The sequence below is a fragment of the Microchirus variegatus genome (genome assembly GCF_963457635.1).
Source record: "Microchirus variegatus genome assembly, chromosome: 9".
Lineage (NCBI taxonomy): Eukaryota > Metazoa > Chordata > Actinopteri > Pleuronectiformes > Soleidae > Microchirus > Microchirus variegatus.
The window spans coordinates 26,941,157-26,952,959 of record NC_139810.1 but is presented as its reverse complement, the minus strand read 5'-3'; the positions used below and the strand labels follow the sequence as shown (position 1 = coordinate 26,952,959).

At 43.5% G+C, this 11,803-nt stretch overlaps 2 protein-coding genes across 2 annotated transcripts; one reads left to right on the top strand and one right to left on the bottom strand.

Annotated features, from left to right (window-relative positions):
* Positions 1-1,711: 1,711 nt before the first annotated feature.
* On the bottom strand, positions 1,712-6,431 carry LOC310932245 (uncharacterized protein; the record flags this gene model as incomplete). The annotated part of the gene is made up of 5 exons (XM_083895538.1): positions 1,712-2,084; positions 2,172-2,344; positions 4,566-4,672; positions 4,840-4,945; positions 6,326-6,431. The coding sequence occupies 5 exons, from the start codon at positions 6,429-6,431 to the stop codon at positions 1,803-1,805; spliced, it is 774 nt and encodes a 257-aa protein (XP_083751664.1). The 3' UTR covers positions 1,712-1,802.
* A 964-nt stretch (positions 6,432-7,395) lies between these two features.
* Positions 7,396-11,512, top strand: bin2a (bridging integrator 2a; the record flags this gene model as incomplete). The annotated part of the gene is made up of 12 exons (XM_083894919.1): positions 7,396-7,473; positions 7,570-7,650; positions 7,813-7,867; positions 7,994-8,088; positions 8,241-8,336; positions 9,544-9,651; positions 9,741-9,826; positions 9,926-10,001; positions 10,120-10,202; positions 10,510-11,119; positions 11,231-11,283; positions 11,388-11,512. The coding sequence occupies 11 exons, from the start codon at positions 7,396-7,398 to the stop codon at positions 11,273-11,275; spliced, it is 1,413 nt and encodes a 470-aa protein (XP_083751045.1). The 3' UTR covers positions 11,276-11,283; positions 11,388-11,512.
* Positions 11,513-11,803: the final 291 nt, after the last annotated feature.

Sequence of the window (11,803 nt, the reverse complement as noted above, 5' to 3'; positions counted from 1 at the left end):
TCCAGTTTTGTTGTCATTCTCCTTGCGATTTGTACTGTAATTGTTCGTATTTGAACGACAAGCGGTACTTATTGGACTTCAGTGGGAAGATCTTTGTCATCGTCTGTAACATTGACTGAGCGTTTGTCATCTATCTCACGGGGACAAAATTTAGTTGCTGCTGCTGTTTTTACAGTGTAGCTTGCACTGCCAGTGATCAGCAGAAAGACTCTGTGTTTTTTATGCTGTAAACGCAAATTATTTTGCTCCTTCCATGTTTAAAGATGTGTGTAATTTGTTTGTACAATGGGAGGTTACTTATGACAATATGTGCAAAATACAATAACCTTGTAGGCTTTGCCAGTTCCGTTACTGTGGCATTATTAAATTAACTATAGGAACAACATTTTGTACTCGAATGCTTAATCAATGTCACTTATAAAAATACATTTCTAACATTTGGATACATGTCTCCTGTTTGTTTGAATTTGAATGTGTGGTACAACTTATACACAGCCTAAACATGTCTTCAGTACAATCTTAATTCAGTGTATCCGCGGGGTCTTAAAAAGTCTTAAATCCAATAATTTGAATTTAAGGCCGTAAAATGTCTTAAATTCTCCTAAAATCTCATCAAAGGTCTTAAATACAATTTTGAAAGGGTCTTAAAATCTGTTAACGTTACTTTCATTTAAAACATGCAGTAACTTTAGTCTCGCTTTTTGAGGATGCGATAACAGAACTACAACACAGAACTAAAGTAGGCCACCTGTGCTGCCCGGTGAGAATTTATCGAGCACCACCAGCTAGTGTGCTGTGCGCGCGCCGCGGTGTGCTATAGCTTAGCATAGCAGCGGAGAAAATTTAATGAAAGCCCACAGCTAAGCCGAATTGCTTGCATAAGATGGGTAAGTGCAAGTTTAACGATTTGTGGCTCAAATTTTCCTTCATGTCTTTTGTACTTTTTTTGCCAGTATGGATTTGAAATGGGTCTTAAATTGTATTCATTATGGTCTTAAAAAAGTCTTTAAAAAGTCTTCAATTTGACTTGTTGAAACCTGCAGAGACCCTGTAATTTTAATTTGAGGCTCTAATTCAGGATTTCTCACTACTGGTCCTGGGGAGCCACTGTGCTGCATGTTTTAGGTGTTTCCCTGTTCCAACACACCTGATTCAAATAAATGGGTGGTTATCAGGCTTCAGCAGAGCTTAACGACGAGCTGACCATTTGAAGCAGGTGTGTTTGGGAAAGGGAAACATCTAAAACATGCAGGACAGTGGCTACCCAGGACTAGGAGTGAGAAAACCTGCTCCAAAATTGTCTAGAAAAAAATTTACTTAATAAGAATACAACCCTAATCTGAAAGGCTTTTTGAATGGTTTAAATATGGACAGATGTTGAACTCGGCGGCACATGAATTTAACACCTTGAGTGGTTGAGTTCACCAATGGGTTCACCAATCTACCCGACTGTTCTTAAGTGGATGTGTGAAACTCTTGGTTCTTTTGACCAAAATCAAATTACAGCAATTAAAAACATCATTTAATTTTTGTTCAAATACGTTGTGAAGCCCATTCACACCTTCACTTGTGAATGGTGAAAATGGGTCTTGATGAAAATGACGAAAGAGAAAAAAAATGCTTAAAAAATATGTGACGCAGAAGTCTTGTTAGGGATAGTTTTTAAGTTTGATTTATTTTACAGTGTAACTATAATGACAGCTAAGACTAATTACACAATTCAAAATAGTTGGTTTTCAGAAAATATGACACTTCAAGTATCACTTAAAAGTGTGAGGCACATTTAACAGTTAAGATCGACATCAAAACTTGGGTAAGGGCCAGAGGAGAGGAGTCGTCTTTATGTAATTCTGGAAAACGGGGTCAGACCCCCACTTCTTCATGGCCTGCCTCTCCAGCATGGGGACGCCGCTGATGTAACGTATCAGGATCCACACAAAGAGGGGTGATACTGCACTCAGGTACTGTGGTGGACCCTGCATCACTGATGAGGCCGACAGCCACAGGCCTGACCACTGCAGGATCTCTCCGAGGTAGTTAGGATGTCGGCTGTAGGCCCACAGTCCACTCTGGATGAACTTTCCCTGAGGGAGGGAAACGGCACAGGAGTTAGACCTAGTAAATGAGGCACGGGCGTAGTTTGGGATCCACGTCGCTAGGTCTGAACTTACAGCATTATTTGGGTCGCTCTTAAAAAGCCATTTCTGCTGATCGGCGATGGCTTCAGTAACGAAGCCAAGGCCCCACACGGTCCAGCCAATATAGTCCCTTGTGCCCAGAGGCACGTCTCGCTTCTCACTGTTCAGCATGAGGGTGGGCAGGAGGGTCATGAATATCCACAGAGCTGAGATAAACAGGGACAAATTAATCATCTTCATCCAGCCTTTGTCTTGACACTTAAACAAGTAAATACATTTAACTTACGCCTGCCCCACGCTAAAGGATAATTGGCCAGGTTTTGGTCTGGCTTTGGGTGCCAAATTATACTGCAGTGTGAAAATGGAGTCTTCCAGATTTCTTATAGTAGTAATTAAACAAGAAATGGATGTTGCATACTTTTGTTCAGAATCGTAACTTCCCACACAACAGCTATTAGCCGACTACGCTGACCGTCCGCCTCCATGTCTGTTTATATTCTGAAGTCACGTTTCGGCGAGATCTGGATCTGTTTCCCAACCCTGGTCCTCGGGGAACACTGCCCTACATGTTTCAGATGGTCAGCTCATCATCGAGCTCTGCAGAAGCCTGATACCAAGCTGTTCATTTGAATCAGGTGTGTTGGAGCAGGGCTCAGTGTTCCCTGAGGACCAGGGTCGGGAAACACTCCTGTGCTTTCTCGGTTAACAAAGTTTGTGTAAGTCAGATTTGAAAATCCTCTCGTGAGGGGCAGGCTTTTCGTGGAACGAACAAACCAAAACAGGGATCGAGTGGCAACTGGCCGTGACGAATCTAAACTCCTGTTTTAAAGCCTCGAGATTCGCGCCATGTTGACAGTTCGCAAACGGAACTTCACGCGTCACCGATTACCAGGCATCAATCGCACCTGTGTGCACTCACGTGTGATCCATTTTCCACTAAGGCTAGATTTACACAACAACGATCTGACCACAAACCGCAAAGGTGGCGTTGCGTTCCCACTTTTTATTTTCGCGTTTATTTATTTAGCGTCTTTGGGTGGAAATCTGCACGCACACGGTGACGCTAAAGTGTGTGAAATTTGATGTAGTGTGCATGCCAGGTGGCTAGGTGGCACTGTGAAGCACTGCCATACAACAACACCAGGAGCGCGCGCATTCGTTGAAACTTCCTTCTACTTCGCTCACGTAGCGCGAAGTAGCCCACAGTCGAAAAAACCAAAACTGGCTAGGTATCGGAGCAGCTTGGGCAACTTGAATGTCCGACTGATGGATATAATCCGACATGTTTGTTTGTTGTTTGGCTGCACTGCACACGGATCTGACGTCAACGAGTACGTGAGGATAGCCAGCGTGAGCAGCTCGGAGCACATTTTTTGCGTTTTTCAACCCTTTAGACGGGAACGCGACGGTGGAGCGTTTTTTAAGATTTCCACTCTGGATTATGGGTTAATTTTTTTGCAGTTTTTAAGCCCCAAAAACGCCGTCGCCGTCTAAATGAAAGGCACATCTGACCCGGGAGCGTTGTCGTGTAAAGCCAGCCTAAAGCCCAATTTATACTTCTGCGTAAAGTGCTCTGCGTCGTCTCCGACTGCACGAAATATTTTTTAAGTGTCTGTCACTCCGTCAAGGGACAACGGAGACGGCAAGAGCTGCGATTGGTCCTCAGGACAGGCCGAGCTAACGCTGCTCTGTGCCGGCTCACAGTGAGCACCGATCGTCCACAGACGCGGAGCTGATCCCCGACGATAACGCCGCTGCCAAACTATAAATACGTCATATCTTAACACACACAGCACATGTTTAGACTCTAAATGGATCAATTTCTCGCCTCAAATTATCTTAAAACTGCGTTCCGTCACACAGAAAAGTGAGAAACGGCCACTGTTTCAACAACAACCGTCTTTCTCTCTCTTTCTTTCTCGGACGCCGTTGCTCACTGTAGCCTGAAGCAGAACAACCTTGCGCAGCGACCCCTACTGATTGGGCGGGAAATTGCAGCGCGTGTCCGTCACCACGACGCAAAAGTATAAAGGCTCGAGGCGTCTCCGTGGTGACGCAGTCGGATAACGCATTACGCAGTCGGAGAAGTATAATGTGGCCTTAAATCATCGACATCATCATCGCTCCATTGAAGAAGACCTAAATCTAGCGTCCTCAGGAAAACATTTTGCAACCAGCAGAGAACATCCCCTAGTGGGAATTCAATACATGCTTATTTCCTGGTTGTCTTCAGGAAGGAAACCAGAAGACTATGTCCATTTTTTTTTTAAATATATATATATACACAATGCATGAGTAGAATAAATGCATACAGAGAGCCTGAAGCCAGACTCTGATTTATACAAGGCAAAGCTATCCTTCAGCCTGCCGGTGAGCTGGTCAAGGGCGACGGTAATAAGAGGTAGGTTTCACATCATTTCCATGTACCTTGAACCGTCCAATACACAAAGAAAGTCCCCGGGCTGTCTCTGACATTGTTGAATCTGCGATCGTGACCGTCCTTCAAGATTCGCGTGAAGAGGAATGTCCCCAGCCTGCAGGAAGAACATTTTTGGTTACCGTCCAGTCTCATTAACCCGACCATTATTCATTAACCCTGACTTTTAAAGTTTGTCATTCATCAGCGGCTCCTAGGTGACCTTGCACAGGAGAACCCGCCGCCGTTTTATTGAACGGAGCAGCGACGTTGCTTCATCCTTACCTGAATCCCCATGCGGTCACTAAACCAGTCTGCACTTTCTGACGGAGATGACCGGCTCCTCCCCAGATACGACTCAGGTGAGCGAGCAGTATAAAGGTCCCAGACCCTGCCCAAAGACAAAAAAAAAAAAAAAAAAAGAGAAAAGCCTTAGGCCGGATGGGACAACACGGGCATGGCTGACACTTCTGGTTTGCAGAGTAAGGCGTGTTCGATAAATCTTTTACCCAGGATACTGCGGACGATTGGTTCCAAAGTTCAAGGGTAAGAAAAAGCAGGAGCACGGAGCAGAGTGGACAGAGGAGTGGAGAGGACGAGTGAAAGACAACTGTCGAAGGTGATTCATTTGTGAATTTATAAAGAATTCAGTCACTGGTGTCAACAGGTAAGAGATGCTGTTCTACTTGGGGGTGGAATTTTTTTTTTATTAGGAATGAGTGCATTTAAGCTTATCCTGACAGATAATTATTTGCAAATCTGTAGCTTCCTCATTGGTTGTGTGTGAAGTTGAATTAAAACTCACACTTTTTAAATGATTATTAACCTTTTGATCACACCCGATCAATCATTTAGATAAATGGTGGTGTTACTGCCGGACCATTACTCACAAACCTTAAGTTATTCAGTTTATCACGTGTCACAAAAAAGCTAGAATTGGGTCATGTGAGGCGTTTTCCAATTACAACGGCATCAATAATTATTATTGCAATAATAGATACGTTTTCAGTAAATCACAGATTAAATATGTGAGTATTAACTACGTTAACTGACCAGTTTATGTCGAGTTTGATAGCAGACTGCGACAGAGTTATTGCTATGTCTGTTTTATTATCTCAGATACCAGCGCACTCGTACTTTATTTGCACATAAAAAAAACACACCTGAACGGAAAATGCGAACATAACCGCCACAACAACAAAAAAAATATTGCATAAAAGTGTCTCTTTGTGGGAGGTGGGAAAAATGTGAACAATAATAGATTAGACTTTATTTTGCACGTTGTCATGTGGTGACCCAGACTTTAAAGTTTTGCTGTTAATCTCTATTAATTAACTCAAAACAAACAAAAATACACTTATTTATAGTTAAAATAAATTAGAATTAAGTCAGTTGGAGGTTGGGGGGGGGGGGGGGGTGGCCACAAATCGCCCCTTTCGGCTCCACAAAGAGGGTGTCAGACTTTCTCTGTGCGGCCCTGCTGTTAACACACGTTAATCTGTATGTGCAGAGCCTCGTAATCTGAAGGAGGAGTTCGCTCTGAGGCTGTTTCACAACAAATGTGCGCTACGTAACACGCGTTTTGTAACGATGACACAGCCGCTGCTAAACTTGGGTTAGACTTTACCGAATAATCCCCACACCTGGATTCAATTAACCGCACACATTCGTCGTTTTCTTGTGATTAAGCTGCAAAAAACACGGCCGTGAATCAGCACGAACACAGGTGGTAAAAACAGCGGTGTTGTTCGGTGTCGTTTTCACACTTTACCTGCCAGGTCATAGAACTTCTCGGTTCTAAAAGCAGCAGCCAGAGCCCAGCCGGCCCACTGGATCCCCACGTCAGTCAGCGCACATCGGAACAACACGCTCCCCATCATGAGCTCCTGCAGCACAGCAGTCTGCTGGTAGTTTGTCTTCAGACCACTCCTCCTCCTCCTCCTACAATCAGAGAAATAGACCAAAGAGCGTGGGTAAAGTTCACAACTGCCATTACAGCTACAGGGTGAGGCGTGAGCGCAGGGAACTCTGGGAGTTGTAGTATAATACCAGGATTTAGTGGATGGAACAACTGAGGAGGGAATGGAGTCTCTAAAAATCAAAATGACCCCGGGGTCATTGAACTTCTCTGGTCAGGAGTCAAAGAGTTGTTTAGGAAATATACATTTTTAAAAATATGAAATTAAAATTAAAGGTGAAGTAAGTAGTTTATAGTGCCATCTAGAGGAGAGTCTGAAATTTACAACAAAGAACTGCTCCTCTGCTCACCCCCCTCCCTTCCCTGAGCGCTACGGTGTCCTCAGCCGGTCAAATGTCGTCCTCGTCGTCTTTCTCCGTGTCAGCAGATGAGGTTCGTGAGGTGAGGGAGAGGGCGGAGCTACCGCGGCCGTAGCAGACGAAGCGGAGAGAGAGAGGAGGCGGGACTTCCTGCTACAAGTAAAGAGACGCTTGATTTGTTCTCTCGCGTTTGTCCTTACAGGCTCCGGTAGAAACATGGCGTCTCGCTGCTAACAGTGGCTATGCAACCGCGGCCCGCGACCATGTTATTTTACATGACTTTTTTGAAACACTACGAAAATGAAACAAAAACTTTTATACAGCGACTAGACAATGCAGGAGCACATAATATGTATAAAAAAGTGGATTTTGGGTTATATAAACCATATAAACAACTCTGTGTGCTTTGAAGGTTGAATCATTCAAACTGTAGTGAGACATTTAAAATATTTTTCCAGGGAAAATGTCTCTGTAATGTCTCCACACTGTCATGTGACGGATCTGTTGTGTTTTCTCTGGTTCTTTTCTTCACCAGGAACAAAACTAGACTAAACTAGACCAAACATGGCAGACAGTCCGAAAGGCAACTCTGGTGACTTTGCGAGGAAAGTCCAAAGACAGCTGAGCAGAGGCAAAGAAAAGGTAACAATCTGAAAGATCTTGTTTCCTCTATGACCAAAAAAACAAAAAAACAAAACAAATGCTGCAGTTCTGAGACGTGTGTGCAACTTTCTGCAGGTGCTGCAAAAGCTGGGAAAGGCTGAAGAAACCAGAGACGACCAGTTTGAATTTAGTCACCAGCTCTTTATCGACCAGCAGGTAATCGTAATCATCCTCGTGCTTCATGAGACAGTCAGGTTTTAGAGTTTAAACCTTTACACGTTTAGTACAATACGAGCATTTGTCCACTGTCAACTTGTCTGACTGCATTTTTGTCCGTGCAAAGACAGACGATCATGCAAACATCTTGTCTATTTGCAGGCTGATGGCAATCGCATATACAAAGACCTGAGGAACTACGTTAACTCAGTGCGAGGTTATTTGGACTCTCTGCTTTAATGCTGCTGTTCTGTAGATTTGAGTCAATCCTTATATATATATATATATATATATATATAAAGTCTGTATATATGGATAAAAACAACACTTTTGTGTCTCACAGACATGCGTGAGGCATCAAGACGCCTTTCCCTGTCACTGTTTGACGTTTATGAAAACGACTGGGTGGGAGAGGAAGACGTGGGAGCCATCGTAGAGGTCAGTCCACAGTGATATGAACTCCCACTGCACATTTGACCGTTGTTTTTCATACACGAGCACACAAGACGCCGCTTTCGCCAGGGAACCAAAACCTTCCTATGCACAGCATACATAATTAATGCAATGTTTATGCTGCGCCTTTTAACAAGGGGGAGGATCTCCTGTGGAATGACTACGAGGTGAAGATATTAGATCAGGCCATGCGCACCATGGAGTCCTATGTGGGCCAGTTCCCAGATGTCAAGGTAAGACGAGATTAAACCAAAGTATGCAAGAAATGTATTAGTGAAATACGAGTCCTGAGAGCAAACATGCAAAAACTGACAATTATTTCACACAGAGACATGCATCACATACACTACATCTCTCTACATGGTAAACAGTACATTACCTTCTTGATTTATAGCACTTTTTAAACATATTGCATCCAACTGTTCACATTTTTCATCATTCAACACAGTGTCTTACACCACAGAAGTGAAAAGTACTGAATTACATTTACCCGCGTTACTGTTATTGAGTTGGTTACATCACATCTCTAAAACATTTTTTGGCCTGAATTAAAAAAAAAAAAAAATTGAAATACAGGTGAACGATGAGGACAGGTGAATGATGTGGACAGGTGAATGATGAGGAGGACAGGTGAACGATGAGGACAGGTGAATGATGTGGACAGGTGAATGAAGAGGACAGGTGAATGATGTGGACAGGTGAATGAAGAGGACAGGTGAATGATGTGGACAGGTGAATGATGAGGACAGGTGAATGATGTGGACAGGTGAATCATGAGGACGGACAGGTGAATCATGAGGACAGATGAATGATGTGGACAGGTGAATGATGATGAGGACAGGTGAATGATGATGAGGACAGGTGAACGATGATGAGGACAGGTGAACGATGATGAGGACAGGTGAACAATGATGAGGACAGGTGAATGATGTGGACAGGTGAATGATGTCTTCTGTGAATGATGTCGACGGGTGAATTATGTCGATGGGTGAATGATGAGGACAGGTGAACAATAAGGACAGACAGGTGAATGATGAGGAAAGTTGCACAATAAGGACACATGAACGATGAGGACAGGTGAATGATAAGGACAGACAGGTAAATGATGAGGACAGGTGAATGATGAGGACAGACAGGTAAATGATGAGGACAGGTGAACGATGAGGACAGACAGGTGTATGAGGACAGGTGAATTGGCCTTAATTAAGGTCCCTGAGTGAGTGAGAATGCTAAAGCATTTGTGACCTTTGACCCATGTTGAGTGATACATTATGTGTTTACATATTTTATTTTGTCAGCACTTTGATTTGTAAAGGTTTGCCTTTAATTAATGTGACATTTGTGTCCCCTTGTCCTTTTTGCACGACACAAGAAAGAACCTCAACCTTGTTTAAAAAAGTAACTTTAACTAACTGTATCATGTTTCTTTACAACCTGCAGGAGAAAATTGCAAAGAGAAGAAGAAAACTGGTCGACTACGACTCGTCCCTTCACCATCTGGAGTCGCTGCAGACTGCAAAGAAGAGGGATGATGTCAAGATAAATAAGGTCATTGTTTTAAAATGACACACACACACAAACACACAGTAAACATAAAAAGTATACATTAAAAGTGAGTTTTGTTTTTCATTCTTCAGGCAAAGGAAGAGCTGAATCTCACCAAAAGTATCTACGAAGGCATCAACAGTGAGCTCAAACACGAGCTGCCTGTGCTTTTTGACAGGTCTGAAAGAACACACTTATCACTATGTGATTTGTATGGATTCCTATACAGTATATGTATGATTCTTTAATATCATGTGTCAATATCTTTCTCTTTCAGCCGTATTGGATGTTACGTCGCCGTCTTCTCGGCCGTGTCCAATCTGCGAGAGACTTTCTATAAAGAAATGTGCACGGTGCGTATTGACCTGTGTGGAGCGGAGCGGCTGCAATCCACTCAGCTGGCACCGAACATTCATTGACATAAACTAGTTTTTCCGCTTACATCTTCTTTCTTTTTCTTTTTTTTTTTAGCTCAATTTTGATCTGCAGAATGTGATGAAGGAGCTGCAGGCTCAGCATCCCGACAAAGAGTTTGCGGTGAAAGGAATGCAGCGGTAAATATTCCCTGAATTTCTGAAAAGCCCATTTTGTTTGCCACTCAATGATGTCATCCATTCAAGGCAGTTAAGCTGAAATGTCATAAAACACTGTAATTTATCCATTTTCTTGGCCTATTCCAAAAATAATGGGATGTTGAAAAACCAGATGTGTTGTGGGCAAACAGTTGCTCTGTGGACCCAACATGTCCTCTGTTCTTCTCCTCACTGCTTTGGAATGCAAAAGTGAATCAATTTTCGTATGATTCACTTTTCCGGATTGATGTCTCTGTTTGGTAATAAATGAAATTGTCCCTCCCCGCAGTCACGGCTCCCTGAGGAGACGGACTCTGATGTCCCCCAGGGCTTGGAAATCCAGTTTTTCTGAATTCCACAGAGGCTACAATCCCAAATCTGGCCCAAGGTTTAGCCTGAGGTCCCCAGACAAACCTCGCCGCAGCGGCAGCACTCTGTCCAGAGAGAGCAGCAACCTCGCCGTCTCCCTGCAAACATCGACTCTGAACCCCTCGCATGGGTCCAGGGACATGGACGCCGAATCGTTCCACAGCTCGCCCGCACAGGACGACAACGCGGCGGGGACGTCTGCGGGAGACGTGAAGACGGGAGACGACGTCAGTAAAGTGGAAGAGGAGAACGTGGAGAAGGGAGAGGCGTCAGAGTCTGAGCCTCCTGCAGAATGCGACGATAAAGGAAGCGGACGGAGAGCTGCGGCGGCCAGTGACAGCAGCTCCGAACTGAACAACTCGTATGAGTCAGAGAGTTTGGATCTGCAGCTGTCTGCTGCGGACAACGGCCCTCTGCACATCGAAGAGACAGAAGACAGCCCAGTAACCCTCCACTCTCCTAAATCAAATGGCCTGGAGAACGGTGAAGTTTCTGGATTCAACGCTGACACTAAGGACTTGAATTTGAAGGTTTGATCGCTGGGTTGTTGCTCAGCCCGATGCTGCAGGTGTTTCCTGTGTTTCCACCCTTGTTTTGTGTGTGTTTTTTGTTAACGTCGTTTCTCTTTGTGCTCTACGCAGGACGCTCCTGCAGAAACCCGAGACGCAAAAAGCACAGAGGTTTAACTTTTGATGTAAGGTTTGTGTGTTTTTTCCTCAAATATCATATTATCCCTCTTCTCTGTTTCACTCGTTTTTGTTTCCCTCCTCCGTTAATGATGTGTCTTTGTCTGAACAGAAGCACAGAGGAGACTGGAGTCAACAGCTGCACAAGAGAGAAAAAAAACATGGGACACAGCTGCACTGAAATGTCCAACTGGTGTCATGAATGATGACCTGTGTTAGATTTAAGAAAAATATATGCCTTTTATTTAATTCAATTGTAGATATAGATTTCATTCTAATTATTCTAATTATTGTCTTTAAAATCAGTTTGTCTAATGCTGCACTATTAGGTTTACATTTATAGAAACAACAGGAACACTGTGTCAAGATTTACTGTGCTTTGGGTTCAGTTTTCCATGCAAATGTTGCCTTTGACCAAAAAAAAGTGGATTTTCTTCTTCTTTTTTTTATCCCGTTTTGACAGCAGGGGAATTCATTTTGTGCCTGCTTTTTAAATCAAATGTTTGATCCTTTCTACTCACAAAAAAT